The 21,003-nt window shown below is 36.9% G+C and overlaps 1 protein-coding gene across 2 annotated transcripts in view; it reads left to right on the top strand.

The window, feature by feature from the left end:
• The window catches only part of RAB3IP (RAB3A interacting protein), a 50,029-nt gene that overhangs the window by 25,052 nt on the left and 3,974 nt on the right, over positions 1-21,003 (top strand). For both annotated transcript variants that reach the window (XM_065887126.1, XM_065887127.1), the window contains 7 exons: positions 3,160-3,255; positions 9,244-9,321; positions 9,984-10,187; positions 14,725-14,853; positions 16,359-16,471; positions 19,927-20,026; positions 20,389-20,458. In XM_065887126.1, the coding sequence (XP_065743198.1) occupies positions 3,160-3,255; positions 9,244-9,321; positions 9,984-10,187; positions 14,725-14,853; positions 16,359-16,471; positions 19,927-20,026; positions 20,389-20,458 (790 nt within the window). The remainder of the gene's footprint in view (positions 1-3,159; positions 3,256-9,243; positions 9,322-9,983; positions 10,188-14,724; positions 14,854-16,358; positions 16,472-19,926; positions 20,027-20,388; positions 20,459-21,003) is intronic.

The raw sequence follows: 21,003 nt of genomic DNA, 5'->3' as shown, positions 1-21,003 counted from the left end.
GAGAGACAGTTCTTGGCAGACTACCATCCCCAGGGTATGGCATAGATAGCTGACTGAAACACACTCCCAGTCTTCCTGTGAAAAATCCTATTTACTTGTCCTGGAGCTTCAGCCTGTTCTGAAGGGCATGGCATGTTCTCAGGGAATGTAAGCCAGGGGCTGCCATCTTTGCTGTCTCCCTTGGCCTTGCTACAGCTCGCAGGTACCTCCCAGAAAGGAGCTTGAGCACTTGTCTGGAGCCCTGATTTTTGCAACTGTTGCCAAGGGAACACTTCAAGATCACCTGGTCTGGAGGCTGGCGAGGTTTTCAATTGTGGTCCTGTGGGACTGTATATATTTTCATACTTTAAAAGCTGCTGCCTAAGGGTCTGGCTTCTCATCAACTTGAAACTAGATGCTGATTAAGGTCCCGCCCTTTGGAACACTGACAGGTCTTGGCAAACCCTCACAATTGGGACCTGTCAAGTATAAATCAGGCTGCCTAGATAGTCACAAAGGTTCAAGAGGCAACCAAGAGCTAGGACTTGAACAATAAAGTTCATTTTTTATTTATTTATTTATTTTTGCGGTATGCGGGCCTCTCACTGTTGTGGCCTCTCCCGTTGTGGAGCACAGGCTCTGGGCACGCAGGCTTAGCGGCCATGGCCCACGGGCCCAGCCGCTCTGCAGCATGTGGGATCCTCCCGGACCAGGGCACGAACCCGTGTCCCCTGCATCGGCAGGCGGACTCTCAACCACTGTGCCACCAGGGAAGCCCAAGTTCATTTTTTAAATGAGGCCACTCCTCCAAGACTGGGAAAGGGAGCTATTTTGCATAATACATGAAAACAAACACAGAGAGTCAAAATTAGGAAACAGAGAAATATATTCCAAATGAAAGAACAAGGTAAAACCACAGAAAATAACCTTAATGAAACAAAAGTAATTTACCTGATAAAGAGTTCAAAATAATGGTCTTACCAAACCTGGGAGAAGAATGGATGAACATAGTGGGAACTTCAACAGAGAGATAGAAAATATAAGAAAGTACCAAACACAGGTCACAGAACCAAAGAATCTAATAATAGAACTGAAAAATACACTAGAGGGGTTCAACAGGAGGATAGATGATGAAGAAGAAGAAAGCATCAGTGATCTGGAAGACAGGGCAGTAGAACTCAGCCAAATAGAGCAGCAAAAAGAAAAAAGAATGAAAAAAAGTGAAGGTAGCTTAAGGGGCCTGTGGAACACTATCAAGTGGAACAACATTCACTTTATAGGGGTCCCAGAGGAGAAGGGAGACAGGAGGGGGCAGAGAACTTTTTGAAGAAATAATGGCTGAAAACTTCCTCAACCTGGGGAAGGAAACAGGTATCCAGGTCCAGGAAACACAGAGAGTTCCAGAAAAGAACTCAAAGAGACACCAAGACATATTATAATCAAAATGTCCAAAGTTAAAGAGAGTATCAAAATCAGCAAGTGAAAACCAGCTTGTTACATACAAGGGAACTCCCAAAAGACTTATCAGCAGATTTTTCAGCAGAAACTTTGCAGGCCAGAAGGGACTGGCATGATACATTCAAAGTGCTGAAAGGAAAAAACTTTCAGCCAAGAATAATCTACCCAGCAAGATTATCATTCACCATTGAAGGAGAGATCAACAGGTTTCCAGACAAGTAAAAGCTAAAGGAGTTCACCATTATACCAGCCTTACAAGAAATGTAAAAGGACTTCTTTAAAGCTGAAAAGAAAAGGCACTAATTAATAACAAGAAAACCCATGAAAGTGAAAGGTTTTCTCCATCAGCCTAGTGTCTCAGTGCTTAGCATTACATCCTAAGATATTTTTTTTCCTAATAATACTTCCAGTGATCGGTTTCCTTTGGAACCTTGCCACTTCTTCCTCCTTTAATATCTGAACCTTCTCTCTTGCTATCTCCATTATTCCCATCCTGCAATTTGGTTTTATATTCCAAGAGTTCTCCCCTTATGGTGGGGCTCTGTCCTTCTGGAAAGGTCTCTGTGCTGGATGCTTTGAGATTCCTGAGTGTTTAGAGCTTCACTGTACTGTTAGCTGCCTCTGTACTGCATATGATTTTTGCACTCATCTCTAACTTGGAGCCTGTGAAAACCCTTCCCTTTTTCTCCATTTGTTCTCACATTTTTTTCTTCCAGTTTTTACCAAGGGTATAGTCCTTTGCTTTTGGGGCATTTGTAATGATTTTTGGGTTCTGAGGCTTTATACAGTATCTCTGTAGTCCCTTTCACTTCCTGCTGCTCCCTTCCACACAGTGACTGATCCTGTGGTCTGGGCAGTGTAGCCACATTTTTCATGGTCTAAGATACGTTGGGATTTTCTTTTACCTAGTTTTGTTGAAGATGTAGTCATTTGGTTCTTCTGATATCCCAGTTGGAATATTTGGTTGTCAGGAATTGTCAGGGGATTGAAAAACTATGCTGCCACCACAGTTACAGAATAACTGTATTTGTGGCTGATATATAGAGAGTTTGGATTTTTTTTTAATCTCTAAGTTTGAAAGATAAATTTAGGGTAACATAAAATTGCGTATTTAACATCTTAATAAAGGAATTTTTAGCATCTATTTATGACCTACTGAGGAGTCACGTATAAATGTAGGATTTTTGTCAATATTCTTCTTAATTTTAAATGTAATATACATTGTTTGCCTCTGGTTGCAGTGTTAAATGGGTATAGTCTCCTAATGGAAATGTTAGACTAATTGCAGTATGGTACATGGAATTATAGGTAAACAATTTTTAAAGTAAACATGAAAAAACTTCACTGAACATTTATTGAAATGAATCAGCATAATTGAAGAAATTCCTTGGTTGATAGAAATAAATATGTTCAGAGAAAAGTTAAGGAAAAAAGAATGAAGTTATTTAATTGTTTATTTTCACATGTAATGAATAATTATACTTAATCTTTGGATATTTTATGAAAAAACATGAAAATTTAATATGTGAGTTAGAATTATTTGTAATTTTAGACTTGCCTGATTGTTTACACATAGCAAGTGCTAAATAAACACTTTCAGTGTGAATGTTGTAGGTGGGGGCAGTATTAATATTTTGTAATTTTATTAGTAAAAATTGTATAGTCTGCTGAATCTAACTTCAAACTTTGGAAATAAAAAATAAAATGATCAATTTCTCATAGGAACTGAAGTTAAAAGATGAAGAGTGTGAGAGGCTTTCTAAAGTACGAGATCAACTTGGACAGGAATTGGAGGAACTCACAGCTAGTCTATTTGAGGTTGGTCTGTTTACATCTTGGCCAAGAGCAACGTCATGGTTTTTATATATTGATAGATTTGTTTTATGAGGGAATCTTGAAAAAGATATGCTTAGCTTCATGCATATTTATAAATCCTCTAAAAAGATAAAATCTTTAAGAAATGTAAAGTCTACAACTTAAAATGATATGAAAAGAAAAAAACACTGTGGGTTACCAGAATCAGGTGGTTTAAAAATGTGTATGTGGAAAGAAAGGAGATAAATTTTAATTTTGATTTTACCAAGTATTTAGGGTCTGCTTTAGAGTATCTTTATATGATTCCGTAACAAAGATGGCAAACCCTTGAGGTAGTCTTCTGATAGGGGATGATTTGAGGAAAGTTAGAAGGCACACATCTTTATTTCCAGCCTGCCACAGGATCAAAATTCCTACCCAGTTCAAGCAGTGTTTCTCAGTGGGGGGGCCATTGACTTTGTTGGACATTTAGAATCCTTGGTGTATTAGGGTTTTCCAAGAAACAGAACCAATAGGATGTGTGTATATACATATATACATTTACATGTATGTAGAAAGAGACTTATGTAAGGAATTGACTCATGCAGTTATGGAGGTTGGCAAGTGCCAAAATCTGGAGGATGAGTTGGTAGGCTGGAGACCCAGGAGAGATGATGGTGTAGTTCCAGTCTTGAGTCCAAAGGCCAGAGAACCAGGAGAGCTAATTGTGTAGTTCTAGTTTCTAGTCCAAAGGCTGACAGACTTGAGACCAAAGAAGAGCTAATGTTTCAATTTGAGTCTGAAGGCAGGAAGAATTCTCTTACTCTTTGGGGATGAGCCTTTTTGTTCTAACAGGCCTTCAGCTGATTGGATGAGCCTCACCCACATTATGGAGGGCAGTCTGCTTTACTCAGTTTACCAATTCAGATGTTAGTCTCATCCAGAAGCATCTTCACAGAAACATCCAGAATGTTTGACTAAAGTATATGGACACCTGTGGCCCAGTCAAGTTGGACACACAAAGTTAACCATCACACTTAACCCCAATTCTAGTAATACTCCCTCATCATTTTGACAGCTTTTAAATATCCTTGTGAAGGATGGGGAGAGGGTATTATTCTTGGTTAAGAACCACTACCTTTAGGGTATAAGACCTTTAGCCTTCAGAAGTTCCTTATTAAAAACATTGATGTGTTACTAGAATGACTAGTGTCATTATCACTTTACCAATATTTTCTTTTTTTCCCTAAAAATTTGTTCTTAAAAATTTTAATGTAAAAAAAGATTTTGCTGCCTGCCGATGCAGGGGACACAGGTTCGTGCCCCGGTCCGGGAAAATCCCACATGCTGCGGAGCGGCTGGGCCCGTGAGCCATGGCCGCTGGGCCTGCGCGTCTGGAGCCTGTGCTCCGTAAGGGGAGAGGCCACAACAGTGAGAGGCCCGCGTACCGCAAAAAAAAAAAAAAAAAAAAAAAAAAATTTTGGAGGAAAAATTTCTTTACCTTTTGTTATTTTTGTATATGCAGAATCTTTTTTAGTTTTAGCTGTATGTATTTGCTTACCTAGTCGTAATCCTAATATATTTTGTACTTTAAATAACATCTTTTCATGTTACTACATAGTGAATGTAATGATAATCATAATCTATCAAGTGTACATTCCACAGTTTCTATCATTACAAGTAATATTGCAGAAGATATTTTCAAACATGTGGGCTTTCCGTGCCCCCTCTGCTCCACAACCCTTTGCCCTCTCCCCTGTCTTTTTGGGTGTCATTTGCTTTCATGGACGTTTAAAAACTAACTTATTTTCTTGTTTAGTTCGCTAGTTATCAGAGATGAGAGGAAGATAAATTTAAGCATAGAGGTAGTGGGAAGTTAAAGATCTGAAACAGGAGCTGTGTAACTTGTTACATTTTTATATGTAGAAGGACTCGGAAACAAGACTTTTCTTCCAGCAATGTCTGGTTAGAAGAAATGTTTATAAATATATGGATAGTAGATAAGCAAACAAATATATTATGCTACTTATGTTAATTTTGATTTCCTATCTGCCTGCCCTTAATTTTAACCCTGCTTATTTCCATCCATCTGCACTTACATGTGCATTTTGTTAGATGAAGTAGGGGGAGAACAAACAAACTTTTCCCTCTCTATAGTAGGATGTGAAGTACCAGAAATGCGGTTCATGCAGTGAATGAAAAAGTTATCTAAAAAACATAGTTTTGGGATCCCTAACTTATCCCCAACCTAACAATGGCTAATAGCCTTAACTGTGTATACTTTCTGGGAAAAAAACTACACTGATTAAAGATGATTTCAGTAATGAAGAAAGTTGTATTCAAACCAATACGAATTTAGGAAAAAAGGGCAAAACATTTTTCTGTGGTCTCAGTTGTGCCTTCATGATTTCAGTTTACCATTGTCTTATGAAAAGATGTTTTTTGCCTACATTTTATGTATATGTGTCTGTAGTTTTTTTAAGAATTAAAGATTTTTCTGAATAAACTCAATTTGTACAATTTTGGTAAACTTGTAAACTCAGATTAGGAATTTATTATGAATGGTGAATAATCTTGAATATAATTATACTTTGTATTTAGCAAACTTGAGTCTTAAATGTATCAAATACAGGACTCTAAAATTTTATATATGTGTGTGTATATATGTATATATATATTTTTTTCTTCTAGTATTTTAGATTTTGAGATAATGTAAAATATAAAATGAAGTTGGTTGAAAGAATGCTTTACAAAGTAGTCTACATTTAACATGAAAAAAAAGATTAGTCTTAAGATGTTTTTATATTTTTTCAGCCAGTTTTAATAAATGTCTATGATATGCTTAGTTTTCTCTCAACAATGCCATATGGCACATATAGTATAAATTGTTATTTTGTCTGTGAAGAAAATGAGGCATAATTAGAGTAAGGAGCAAAGTTGGGACTCAGATTCATGACCTTGATCTTGCTTTAAGTGCTATGAAAGTCATAAATGGAACTTCATTTGTCTCAAGCCACAGAGACAAATTTGAGCATGGACCTTCATTATGATAAAGATACCTACTATTTATTGAAAGTTTCCTATGTACTAGACACTGTTCTAAGAGCATATGTACTTACTTACAAATTATGCACATACACTAACACACATATAATATGTTACAGTATAAAACAAAAGTTTTAAAAAGAGTGAGATAATAAAAATGCTTAAATTTTTAATAATAGTACAAAAGTATTTTATTCTCACTAAAACATATTGTGTGTGTGTATATTTATTTAGTGAGAGCAGTGTGATTGAATATGTTACCTTGTTTTTGAAATCTTATTCTAAATTTATGATCCAGATGAAGGTCTGGTCTAAATTCCATTTTTAAAATTTAGATGTAATGCTGCTGCTGACTCACAGATATACTGATCCAAAAGGAACAAGTACTTCTTTTCCTGTAATAAGTCATTATACTGAATTTTCAGTCCCATTGCCAGTTATGTGAAGGCTTTTCCAGAACATTCTCTAGTGAATTTTTGTCTTCTCTAATACCAACAAATTGTTTTTGCAAATTAATCAGAAGATGTTGAATAAACACTTTTTGTAAAAAAGAGAAGAAAATCCCCTTCATTTGAATCACTGCTAACCAGATAGGAAAAAAATTCTGTTTTTAAAGTTTGTAAGTATACAGACATGAATATTTGTATAGATCAGAGGTCTGCAGCCTGCAGGGCAAAACTGGCCTATATATACTTTCGTACAGCCTAATGAGACAAGATTGGTTTTTACATTTCCAAATGGTAAGAGGTGGGGGGAAAAAAAATCAAAAGAGGAATATTTTGTGACATATGAAAACTATATGAAGCTCATATTTCAGTGCCCATGAATTTTTATTGGAATGGCCACACTCATTGTTTTACTGTCTATGGCTGCTTTCACACTGCAGCAGCAGAGTTGAGTAGTTACAATAGAGACCATATGGCTTACAAAGCTCAAACTACTTACTATCTGGCCTTTCTAGAAAGTTCGCTGACTTCTCATATAGATGATACTTATATCATTTTTCAGTTTCAGAATGAGAGTGATAGAAAAGTTTTCAAACTTTTTTGAATATATCCTTTGATGTCTTTTGTCAATTTGCTAAAACCTATGAATTATCATTTTAGATACTGCTCCTGCCTCATTCTAGCTCTTTTCTCTTTCCTTTTTGGACTCCAATAACATGTATGTTATACCTTTTCAATGTATCCCTTATATCTCTAGGGGACAAGTCACCCCAAATCCCAGCTCACTTTCCTGGATTTACCTGTTCTCCTGGATCTTGGTCCCCTGATTCTTCACTCTTTTGTTAGCTCTCTAATGTCTTCAAACACATTTTTAAAAAATGTCCCACTTTTAAAAATTGTTCTCTGTAGGAAGTTTGTTTCAAGTTGCATAGTCCGCTATTTATGAAACCAGAGTCCATTTCCAAACATTTAAACAAATATTCTCTCCTTAGCATGAGTTACTTCTGCATTCATAGTTTAAATATCACTTACCTTGGTGGGTCAGATAGATATGTTTATTATTTTGAAACTACCTGTCAAGTAGTGTTTTATTGACAGCGACATCACAGAAAAATCTGGCACAGCTGAAACATTCGTTATTTTTAAAAGAAAAATGCTTACCTCATTATTAAATTTGATAGCTCTTACAGACTTTGACACAAGATAACCAGCATAATTGTGCATGGCATATTCTCACAGTTAATCTCATTATAAAGCATTGATAGTAAAGCTTCTCTTATCTAAAATAATATAATCTGTAAACTCACATTCATGGGCCACATACAAGCTGCAGTTCATTACAGTACTCTAAGAGCAAATGGACAAATGGGAGTGCCACCGTGGAATTCTGGTGTGGAGAACTTTTACTCTCCCCTGAACAGTCAACAGACCTAGTGAGGGTTTCTGTTGTCAAACGATTAAATGTCTTTGAAGCTGATTTCCTTCCTTCCTTCCTCCTTCCCTCACGTCCTTCCTTCTCATGAACTGTAAACTGAAGTTCTAAAATACATGTTCTTAAATCTTGGGGGATTATCTTGAGCACCTGTATACTGTTCCAGTCTATTCTTATTCTTTATAGGGATTATTCCATACAGGAGAGTAAGCTTTTTAAAGTACAAGTAAGATCATGTCACTCTCTTCCTTAAAAAACCATAAGGCTTCATAGTGGATTTAGAATAAAATCCAGAATTTGTACTCAGATATTTTATTTGATTATTAGAATGTAATCAGAATGTAAGCTCCTTAAGAGCAGGGACCTTGTCTCTTTTCCCAGTGTATTATCAGCACCTGGAACAGTACCTCATGAAGAGGTGTCATGACTAAGTGTTTGATGAATAAGTGATATATGAATAAAGGGGAATTAAATACCTAGAGTTTCATATTTGTGGTACGAAAAAGTTAAGATCTTATTAAAGGGTTAACTCTGATTTGCCTTTTTAGATTGCTCTGCACAAAATTGTCATTTAATATCATTTTGTGGATACTTTTATTGGAAGCTCTAAGGTTTCTCAACTGTTATTCCTATAAACTGCAACATTATTGATGTGTTAATATTTTTACTTGTCCCTTCTGTATGCCTTTGCTGTGGGTAGTAATATGAATGAATTGTGTGTGTGTGTGTCTGTGTGTGTGTATATACCAAATTATAAAAACCTAACTGCAAAGAAGTTGGATTTGACATGTGGGTTATGTGTTTTCCTTCATCACATTTGCAGTCCTTACACAGGGATTGATCAGAATGATCAAACTCAACTTGGCTGCCTCAGTGGTAATAGATACTAAAATAAGGTACCTATTCCTTATTCCTAATAGTTGGTCTGGCTGATGACAACTGCTATTTCAGCAGTTTACGCTGGATACTTAATTTTAGGCAAAATTTTGTTAGTGTATCTTTGCCTCAATCATAGACACATGTTGAAAGATTTTTGAAAACAAATGCTAGATACTTTGTTTCCAAAATTTGAGATGTTAACTTTTTCAGGAAGCTCATAAGATGGTGAGAGAAGCAAATGTCAAGCAGGCAACAGCAGAAAAACAGCTAAAAGAAGCACAAGGAAAAGTAAGTTGCTGCTGCTTTTAATACTATAAGATGTAAAGAAATTAGTATTACTATTTTAAAAATACCTTAACATTTATTGGATTTGTTCTGATTATAAAAGCAGTGCTTACTTTAGAAGATTTTTAAAACTACAGGAAACTATAAAGAAGAAAATAGCTACTACATATATATAATTAATAATGAATGTTTGGTGTCCATTTATATTAGAAGCAAATGATTTAAAGCCTTGTGAATCACATGTATTATCAAAAGGATTACATAATCACATTTTAAAGTTATTATTTATTTTCTTAATTCACTAAAAAAAAGCCAACTGAAATGTTATTAGATTTTACTATTTTAGGAACGAACAGCAACTAATCATAAGCTATTTTTTAATATATTTTGAAGATTTTGAAAATTCACATAAGTGAAATGTTAGACATTTTGATAATTTAAAAAATTTCATCTGATGTGAATAGCAGCTGAATCCAGACTGTATGGAAACATCAAAAAACTTGGTTTAAAAAAAAAAAATTTGGTTTTACTTTCCTTTTATTAATCCATAGGAAATACAGATTAAACTTATATTTCATCTTTGAAAGTAACCAAATTGCTAACATTTAGCTGCATCTGTCATAAAACATATTCAGTGTATGTGACTGTGTTGATTTCTTTTCAAGATTGATGTACTTCAAGCTGAAGTAGCTGCATTGAAGACACTTGTATTGTCCAGTTCTCCAACATCACCTACACAAGAGCCTTTGCCAGGTGGAAAGACACATTTTAAAAAGGGGCATACAAGAAATAAAAGTACAAGCAGTGCTATGAGTGGCAGTCATCAGGACCTCAGTGTGATACAGCCAATTGTAAAAGACTGCAAAGAGGTAACTCATCCAGGACTGTCCCCTCTGACTCTGTTGATACTTATTAATTCTCATCACTGAGGTGTTGGTTATGATTTTTGCCAGCAAAATTTTTAGTACAAAATATTCAATATTAAGATGGGGGAGGCATTATCTAGAGCTGGCTGCTTTCAGGGATTCTTCATTTCCCTTCTCTACCTGGCTGATTTTGGAGTACCCGCTGGAAACTTGGTAAGTTTCTTAATCTCGATATTTCATTTAGGGAGCAAACTGTCATGTGTTGTATAAAGGAGAGTGGGTGGCTTTAATGATATGACTAGTCAAAATTTATTGCTAGGGTACTCAAGCAAAATATGAATATAAGAATGTGTGAAAACATTTAGGTGATTTTCTTGAAGAATGGCACATTGCTTTTACTTAAATTCTGGGAGAAGCAGAATTTTATACCAGTAAGGTAGTCCTAGAGTTCAGATAATTAAGCAACGAAAAATGGAACTAATGGTAGCCATATCATTTTAAAAGATATGTTATAAAGATAACTGAGATAATAACTGGAAATATTTTGAGGTTTTTTTTTTTTTTTTTTTTTTTTGCGGTACGCGGGCCTCTCACTGTTGTGGCCTCTCCCGTTGCGGAGCACAGGCTCCGGACACGCAGGCCCAGTGGCCATGGCTCACAGGCCCAGCCGCTCCGTGGCATGCGGGATCTTCCCGGACCAGGGCACGAACCCGCATCCCCTGCATCTGCAGGCGGACTCTCAACCACTGTGCCACCAGGGAAGCCCCTTTTTGAGGTGTTTTGAGTAAAATAGTTTTTACTTACATATGATGAGAAAACATTTCCAAGGGGATTGATCACTAATTAATGAGCAGCCTTCTCCCATTTTTTTCTTAAAAGCTATATTTTACATTGTGAATTCAAGTTCATCATTATTCATTAAGAAGCTGTGTGTGCTTGTTCAGATTTTTGCATGGAAGCCAGGAGTTTATTAAATTGAATAACCAAGGTTGTTACTTATTTTAATTGAATTGCATTTTTAGTTATTAATAAAAAAGATGCTAGTGAGAGAGAAGTTCAGTACTTGGTCAAATCTGAATGTGACAAAATCTGAAATTCACATTGGTTTCTATTAAATATTTAAGAAGCTTTTTTAGTCATAACTTTAATTCTGATTTCTTTCAATTTAGATAGTATTTTTTTTTTGGCTGCATTGGGTCTTCGTTGCTGTGCGCAGGCTTTCTCTAGTTGCAGCGAGCAGGGGCTGCTCTTCATTGTGGTGCTCAGGCTTCTCATTGTGGTGGCTTTTCTTGTTGTGGAGCACAGGCTCTAGGCGTGTGGGCTTCAGTAGTTGTAGCACGTGGGCTCAGTAGTTGTGGCTCGTGGGCTCTAGAGCGCAGGCCCAGTAGTTGTGGTGCACGGGCTTAGTTGCTCCACGGCATGTGGGATCTTCCCAGACGAGGGATTGAACCTGTGTCCCCTGCATTGGCAGGCGGATTCTTAACCACTGCATCACCAGGGAAGCCCTAGATAGCATTTTTCATTGCTTGGTACAACTTGTATTTTTGCTATGGTTTCTCAGTGTGTGTAATTATGTACCTTTTTTCCCTATTGTCTACACTAAGAAAATTTAAATATTTTCTCATGGACAATTTTAAAGTTTTGTTTTTAATTTACAAAATTCCTTAAAATATGAATAGGCAGCATATAACTTTTTGCTTTCCACATATACCCTGTTTTCTAATACATGTGAAAAACTTGTCAAATAGTTTCATTAGACAGCAGAAACACATAAATTTGACTTGTGTAAGTCCTAAAAAACGATCTAACAATTGGAAGGAAAATGAAACATGTCCATGTTTCTGCAGAAAATGTGATGGGGGCATTTGGTCATAACGTATCTTCTGAAAGCATTTAAAACACACGTGAATGTGTGCACACACATGTAATGAGGCAAGGCTTTGAGATCAAGTCACTCAGATGTCAACTTTTACTGGTTTCTTGCTCTGTAACCTTGGTCAAGTTATTTTATTTCTCTAAACCCTAGTTTCCTTATCAATAAATGGAGATTATAATATTTATCTTGCTCAGCTTTTAGGATTAAATGTTTGTGAGGTGCTTACCATAGTTCCTGACAGAGTCAGCTCTTATTAATTACTGCCTTTAAACTAGAATCTTTCCTTAGAACACTACCTACTTTGAGCTTTATATCCATCAAAGGGTAGCCTTTACAAAGAAAGTGAATTTGAAAATGTAAGTATTACTTATCTGCTAATATTTTTATCCTTTCACCTTTAGCTTTGATTCAAGGAATTTATGGATTGGGATGAAAAATATTCACTTTGAGATTGCCATTATACACCTTAAAGGAAAGTCTGTAGGAAACCTGGGGTACAGTCAGCCTTTTGTTACTTTTGTGTAGACTCCCTGCACATCTGATTGAGCTGTGCTAGAGGTCATAGCTGCAGTCAGTGCTTCATTTATAGTGTATCCAGTGCTTCTGGCTTAGAGTGCCAGGCGAGTGAGAGACACTACTCTGTGTTTGGGTGGCTGTGGGTGGATGTAGCTTTGTATGTTGACAGGTAGTGTTGAGCTGGGCTGAGGGAATCTGTAGAGAAGAATACTTGGGAAAATTTATTAAATTGGATGGGTAGAGAAAGGACAACTGGAAGAGTGAATAGGAAGGTGGGTGCCAGCCTGGATTATTACTGATAATTCAGATGGTAGATACTGGATGTTGAAATGCCAAAACAATCTAAATAAATGTTATATTTTAAGATAGTCTGTTTAGGAGGCTATGTGTGTGCTGCTTTTAGTCTTGCAGCTTATACAGTAAATATTTTGGAAATTCTTTTGGAAATGCCTTAAGGTAATAGCAGAAGAATTGGTGTCACTTTTGACCCCAAACGAGGTTTCACGGTTTAGTCAGTCTCTGTTTATTCAAACATGTTATTTTTAAATTCTTTTTTTTAAAATTATTTAATTAATTTATTTTTGTGTGTGTTGGGTCTTGGTTGCTGCGCGGGCTTTTAGAGTTGCAGCGAGAGGAGGCTGCTCTTCGTTGTGGCATGCAGGCTTCTCATTGCGGTGGCTTCTCTTGTTGCGAAGCATGGGCTCTAGGCGTGCAGGCTCAGTAGTTGTGGTGCACGGGCTTAGTTGCTCCGTGGCACGTGGGATCTCTCCGGACCAGGGCTTGAACCCATGTCCCCTGCATTGGCAGGTGGATTCTTAACCACTCCGCCTCCAGGGAAGCCCCTCAAACACTTTATTTAATTAACTTGGCTCCAAATTACTTTTTGATTATTTTCACAAAAGACTTATCATCTTTTATATTCAGAACAGTGTGCACTTGTATCTTTTTTTATTTTAACTTTTTTTTGCGGTACGTGGGCCTCTCACTGTTGTGGCCTCTCCCGTTGAGGAGCACAGATTCCGGACGCGCAGGCTCAGCGGCCATGGCTCACGGGCCCAGTCGCTCCGCGGCATGTGGGATCTTCCTGGCCCGGGGCATGAATCCGTGTCCCCTTCATCGGCAGGCGGATTCTCAACCACTGCGCCATCAGGGAAGCCCTGCACTTGTATCTTAAGGGGAGCTCCAACATTACTATTATTTTTTTTTTGGCGAGGTGGTTAATAGTAGTGTCCTTGGACACCATAGTGGATACATTGAAAAGCGCCAGCTAATCATTTGGGAGTTTGGATTGTTTTTTTAAAAGAAAAATTGCGGGGCTTCCCTGGTGGCGCAGTGGTTGAGAGTCTGCCTGCCGATGCAGGGGACACGGGTTCGTGCCCCGGTCCGGGAGGATCCCACATGCCGCGGAGCAGCTGGGCCCGTGAGCCATGGCTGCTGAGCCTGCGTGTCCGGAGCCTGTGCTCTGCGACGGGAGAGGGCACAACAGTGAGAGGCCCGTGTACCGCAAAAAAAGAAGAAGAAAAGAAAAATTGCTGCAATGGAATATTACTCAGCCATAAAAAAGAGTGAAATATTGCCATTTGTAGCAACATGGATGGACCTAGAGGTTATCATACTATGTGAAGTAAGTTAGAAAGAGAAAGACAAATATGATATCACTTATATGTGGAATCTAAAAAAAGATGCAAATGAATTTATTTACAAAACAGAAACAGACTCACAGACGTAGAAAACAAACTTATGGTTACCAAAGGGGAAGGAGAGGGAGGGATAAATTAGGAGTCGGGGATTAACAGACATACATTACTATATATAAAATAAACAACAAGAATTTACTGTATAGTACAGGGAGCTATATTCAGTATCTTGTAATAACCTATAATAGAAAAGAATCTGAAAAATATATGTATAACTGAATCACTTTGCTATATATACCTGAAATTAACACAATACTGTAAATCAACTATACTTCAGTTAAAAAAAAAAGAAAAATTACTACTGTGTATTATAACTAATCAAGAATGGTTCAATTATTATTTTAAATAAAGAGTATTTCTTTCTCAGTAATATTTAAATTAGGTTTCAGTTTTATAAAGTTATTTTATGTTTGTACTTTTTAAAAAGTTATTTTGTGTTTTCTTTTGTCAGGCTGACTTATCCCTGTATAATGAATTCAGATCTTGGAAGGATGAGCCCATAATGGACAGAACATGTCCTTTCTTAGACAAAATCTATCAGGAAGATATTTTTCCATGTTTAACCTTCTCAAAAAGTGAGGTAATTAAAAACACATTTGAACAGAAATGCATTAAAGTTGTTCCTATACCTTTTACTGAGTCATGTTACATATTTTAATATCTCTTACATAAATAAGTTATAAAGTGTCATATTTTGCCATTTCTCCATTCCATATTAGGATCGTAATAATTTCTTGGCATTCACTTACTGAACCTCTTTCCTTATTTGAGCAGAGGATCACTTATGCTGCAGTGTGTTGCATTGGAGTGAAGTATTAAATATGTAACGGGGTAGGACTTAATTTTTAGTCCGAGGTTCAGTGCAAGGGAAGTAAGTTATGTACACTCTAAAGTGTTTGTTGGGTTTATCTGTATGTGATTAAAAAGAAGTCCTATTTAGTTTCTTCATCTTTAAAACAGGGGGAAAAATGCCTTCCTTGCCTGTATCACAGGATTGTTAAGATAAAATGAAGTGAATTAAGTAGATAGAAAAATTTTTTTAAAAATACTACACAGCAGTATACAAATGTAAGGTCATAAGTTTAATTTGTTCTTACATGTGGAAAGTTTGTCTACAAATATCCTGTTAATCAGTGTTTAAGAAAGTTAATCCTAAGAGTCTTTTGTTAAGTCTTTAGAGGATTTAATTATATAACACTGCTTGTAAGGAAAAGTTAAGATGAACAGTAAAATGCTTTTGATATGTAGATATGTTAGTCATCATGGCTCTGGTTTTAGGTAGGCTGTTCAGTATGAGTAATCTTGCCAGAATGAAATTTGTCTATTTCATCAATTGTTTATCAGTTACTACTGTCTCCATCTGGGCATTTAATATTTGATAACTCAGTTAATTCTTTTTTTTTTGGGGTTTTTTTTTTTTTTTTTTTTTTTTTTTTTTTTTTTGCGATACGTGAGCCTCTCACTGTTGTGGCCTCTCCTGTTGCGGAGCACAGGCTCCGGATGCGCAGGCTCAGCGGCCATGGCTCACGGGCCCAGCCACTCCGCGGCATGTGGGATCTTCCCGGACCGGGGCACGAACCCGTGTCCCCTGCATCGGCAGGCGGACTCTCAACCGCTGTGCCACCAGGGATGCCCTCAGTTAATTCTTTTGTAGACTCTTGTGCACATAAATACATGATCAGTGAATATATAGCTATAATTAACACATATTGCTGTGTTATGAATGACCAATAGGAAAAAATAATGCATAAATTTAGCAAAATTAAAGCCTTAGGATATTCATTTTGAAGTGACGTAACCAATGGATGTTAATTGTGGGTAAGGGGTGGCGTGGAATTAATGTCTTTAATCTCCTTCTAGATAATAAGAAAAGTTATTTAGCTATAACTGAATTGCCTTTCATAACAATGTTTGAATTATAAAAGAATTCAAACTGAGATTATGTGGTTTCCTTCTTTTTCATTAGCTAAGGCAAATCTAGTGGACCTTGGAAGAAATAACTTTTAAAAACCAGTTTATTATAGAATAGAATTTTTATATTTTCCTGCCAGCATAGCATCTAATACTTCTTTGTTCTTTTTGAAGTTGGCTTCGGCTGTTCTGGAGGCAGTGGAAAACAATACTCTAAGCATTGAACCAGTGGGACTACAACCTATTCGATTTGTGAAAGCGTCTGCAGTTGAATGTGGAGGACCAAAGTACGTTTTCAAAACCATGTCTTAGGGAAGATACTGAGCTTTTAAAATTTTATGTGTTGTAGTTATTTAATATTTTCTGGTTTTAAATGTTAAATCTCTTGTCAGTTTTCTATTTAAAGTCTGTGCAGCCCAAAGACCAATCCCTGGGCAGTGTGGGGATTTCAAATTTAGCATCAGTGGAGAGCCCTTTTAATTACAAACGTATATGTGGGATCCAGGTAGATCAGGTGTTAGAAACTTCTTTAAAAACCGCATGTTATAATCCATTAGTTGCTTATGAAATCTCTTTAGTGGGTCATAAGCAGAATTTTTGTTTGTTATACTTATATGTACAGCTATGTGTTCTGGGCTTTGTGTAAATTACTTCTTTTTGAGGCTTGCCATCAAAAATAGTTTGAGAAGACAGTGAATTAGACCAAGTCTTACCAAGCATGAAAACAGGGTACCAGAAGGCTTGGTTAGTCCTCTCCTTTACTACTCTCATTATAAAACTTTCTCACTTTGGTAAATAAACAGCTCTGTCTCCCATATGTGAGAGATATTTGGCAGTTTTATACCTTCAGGGGTGACTCCCACACTTCGTAGCAGGGCAAGTTGTCTTCCAACTGGTCCTGGGAGGAGGAAAGACTGAAACCAACAGTACATAAAACGTTTGCCACAGCTGTTTAAAAAGTGACTTCAGAAGATTTTGAGGAAGCTGCTTAGTTGGTGGTGAAGAACTAGATCGGTATAGGGGACCGAAGAGCCCGAGAGAGCTCACAGCAAGCAATAATTGAATCCCATCAGGCCATTTTGAAGGCAGAGGAGGGAATAGCTGGTTGAGATTAACTACTAGGTCTGTTAAAGCCAGTCGTAGGAGTTGTGTAGTTCTTGTTTCCTGTTACGCACGTCACACTCTCAGCAGCATCACACAGTGTTGGTATTTGGGTAACTTAATCCTGTATTTGCTCTGTGAGCCACACGTCTACCTAGAGTTATGTCCTGTTTGACACTCCCCCATGCCACACCTGTAGTATGGTGACCTCTGAATTTTGGGGAGGAGATTTTCATTCCTAAATTCTATCCTTCAGCAAACACCTGGGTATTTTTATCCTGGTCATTAATACTTTTTGTACTTTCAGTTTCTATGTTATACCTTATTTTAAATATAGCAGTTTTTACTGTAGGATTTTAAATTTATACTTGCATTATATATCATACATTAAACATGTGCAAATATCAAATGATAACAAATCAGAGTCTCAGTTAAAGTAGATTTTTACAGTATTTTAGTAAAATAATTATACAGATTAGGTTTAGAGAATAATTTACATCGTTAAGAATATTGTTCTTGTGGGAATGGGGCCAGAAACCAAGGTGTTTGTGGTGCATATTGTGTGGAGAAGACTAAAGAAGACGTTGTCCTCCTTTATGAAACGTGAAGAATGGCTCTTGTGGACGAGGTTATCAAGATAAACACTAAACGAATGGCACAGTGCTTGGGGAATTTTGTGGAAGGCAAGATCATTCTACTGGTGGTGATCAGGGACTGTTCTTGGGATTTGATTCGATCTGGGCTTTTGAAGCATGGGTGGAATTGGGGAGATACGGAACAGTACATACGACTGAATAAAGGAACAAGAAAACAGTGTGTTCAGAGGATGGTGAGTGTTTGGAGAGGGAAGATGTGAAAAAAAGGAATTAGAGGTGACTGATGAGAGGGATACTGTGAGCTTTTGGAAATCAATAGGAAGGGCTCTGGTTTTGGAAACAAGATGATAGGTAGACACGTTGACATCCCTAAGTGAAAATGGCAAGCAAGGATTTGAAATCTTGGGACTAGAGCTGTTAGGGGATACTGAGGTAGTGTGGCATGTTAAAAAAAAATTGGAATTAGAGGTCAGAAGACTTAGTGTTGAATCCTGGCTCAAATAAAAATATATTGGCTTTAGAAATGAGATAACTTAAACACTTTTTTATTATTTTAAAAGTTGATACTTAAAACCACTTTACCTGAGTCCTTTCAAAATTAGAAAAATAGTAGACAAACAGGTATGTCTGCTTCCAAAAGGTGATTTTTATCAGTTTGATGGTTACTTTTTTCTCTTGTGTAAATTGTGCTTAAAATAGTATAGTTCCAAGGACTTTTACCACTTGTGCCTTAAATTTCTTGATTGTCTATCCTCCCCAAGCTAGTAGTTAGTGCTTTTAAATATTGTTATAGATCATTAAAGGAATTTTCTAATAAAGGAACAATGAGGCTAAATCTCTTTGAAAAGGTAAGAATTCTTTTGTGATTTGAATGGCCACTTCCAAAATTACCCTTTTAAATGCACACTCTCCATGTGTTTGCTTAATATGGAGGCACATTTGTATCATATTTCTGGTAAGTATAGCTGAAAATTAACGTTCATTTAATATATTTTTCTTTATTATATAATTTATAATGTTGTATAAAATGCTATTGGCCACTTTATTTTACTTAGAGCTACACTAATTTTGCATTGACAAGGAATGATAGCTATCTTCAGTCAAGCTTCTAATTTAGGAGGTTGACACCTGGGCTGCTGTGAGTCCAGCCTGATCCTGTTGAGCAGTGGAGTGACAGGTGGCCTGTCACTTAACCAACAGTCATTGAATGTCTGCTGTGTGCCAGGCCATGCTTGGTGCCAGGCATTTAAAGATGAATAAAATACATTTACTGTTCTCAAGAGGCTTTCAGGGGGACTTCCCTGGCAGTCCAGTGGTTAAGACCCTGCACTTCCAGTGCAGGGAGTGCAGGTTCAATCCCTGGTCGGGGAACTGAGATTCCACATGCCAAGTGGTGTGGCAAAAAAAAAAAAAAAAAAAAAAGAGGCTTTCAGCCTAATCCCAGCCAGAAAGCCCTCATACCAAATTTTACATGTTGTAGTATGCAAAGAGAAAGGTTGGTATGTCTAAATGTAGTGTACCCTTTGTGTAATTGTTAAGATTCAGTGTATTTGTACGGTAGCTTATTCCTTTGTACTTCTTAGGCCTAGGTGCCACGTTAAATGCATATATACCAACCCAACACACCAAAAAGTATCCCATCTGGAAGCTGTTCTCCTGCAAAGCTGTCAATAACATGTTTTGAGACCTAAGCAGTCACTTTTAAGTTTTTTTCAACTGAGAGAGAAGTTGAAGTGCCAATGGAAAGCTGAGAGCTGCCCTGCAGCTGATTACTCATTTGTAAATTTGCCCCAGGACATATATGAACACATTTAGCTTCTATTTCTAGAACCATGGTTAAAGCTATGCCTGTAAGCTTATACTAGAATGTAAGCCCCAAAGGGCAGGGCCTTTGTCTTTTTCATCATTATAGCCCAGCATCACAAAGTGCCTGGTACATGTTCGGTTCTCAGATATTAGTTGTCTTAATGAATATACAACTTGTCCAGAAGGTAGGCGCAAAATGCTTTTAATTTAAAAAACTAAAATTTATCCTTGTTTTACAGAAAATGTGCTCTCACAGGTCAGAGTAAGTCCTGTAAACACAGAATTAAATTAGGGGACTCAAGCAATTATTATTATATTTCTCCTTTTTGCAGATACAGGGTAAGTAATTTAACCACAAATTTCTTTTTTTAATTAATTAATTTATTTATTTTTGGCTGCATTGGGTCTTTGTTGCTGCGTGTGGGCTTTCTAGTTGCGGCAAGTGGGGGCTACTCTTCGTTGTGCTGCGCGGGCTTCTAGTTGTGGTGGCTTCTCTTGTTGCAGAGCATGGGCTCTGGGCGTGCAGGCTGCAGTAGTTGTTGCTCGTGGGCTCAGTAGTTGTGGCTCAAGGGCTCTAGAGCACAGGCTCAATAGTTGTGGCGCACAGGCTTAGTTGCTCCTCATTAACCACAGGTTTTAATAAAGCTTGCTTTGATGTGAGATATTTGACTGTTTAACATTTTTTTTTCTTTTTGGCATAGATCACTTCTGTATGTAACTTTTTCACGTATATTCGATATATTCAACAGGGACTTGTGAAACAGCAGGATGGTGAGTGTTCTTAATTCATTATAAAATATTTGCATGAAATTCAGTAAAAAGTATGGAACGTAATAGTAAGCGCAAGTCAGCTTTATCATTGGTACATTTATATTGAATCTCTTTTGTAAGTCTAATAAAATGTGTGAAGAGTTTGGGAACAAATGCATCTTTTAAACATGTTGTATTTAATCCTTATATTTGCCTCATTTTACTCTAATTTTAAGCAGAATCAGTTTTAACTTTTAAGGGGTATATGATAAACCAGATGGTAAGTGTGAGAGGAGCATAAAGCCCATTGAATTTACTCCTTAAGAAATAAAAATGAACAAGCTCTAGACATGGTCAGATTTATTTTATTTTATTTTATTTATTTTTTAATAGATTTTTTTATTTTTGGCCATGCCACGTGGCATGTGGGATCTTAGTTCCCTGACCAGGGATCAAACCCATGTCCCCTGCAGTGGAAGTGCAGAGTCCTAACCACTGGACCACCAGGGAATTCCCCAGATTTATTTTAATTACTGGAACCCACAAGGCACTAACAATAAATATTT

Source organism: Phocoena phocoena, chromosome 11, assembly GCF_963924675.1.
Source record: "Phocoena phocoena chromosome 11, mPhoPho1.1, whole genome shotgun sequence".
Taxonomy (NCBI): Eukaryota; Metazoa; Chordata; class Mammalia; order Artiodactyla; family Phocoenidae; genus Phocoena; species Phocoena phocoena.
Note: the sequence above shows the minus strand (reverse complement) of the source record. Positions and strands in the feature narration are given on the sequence as shown.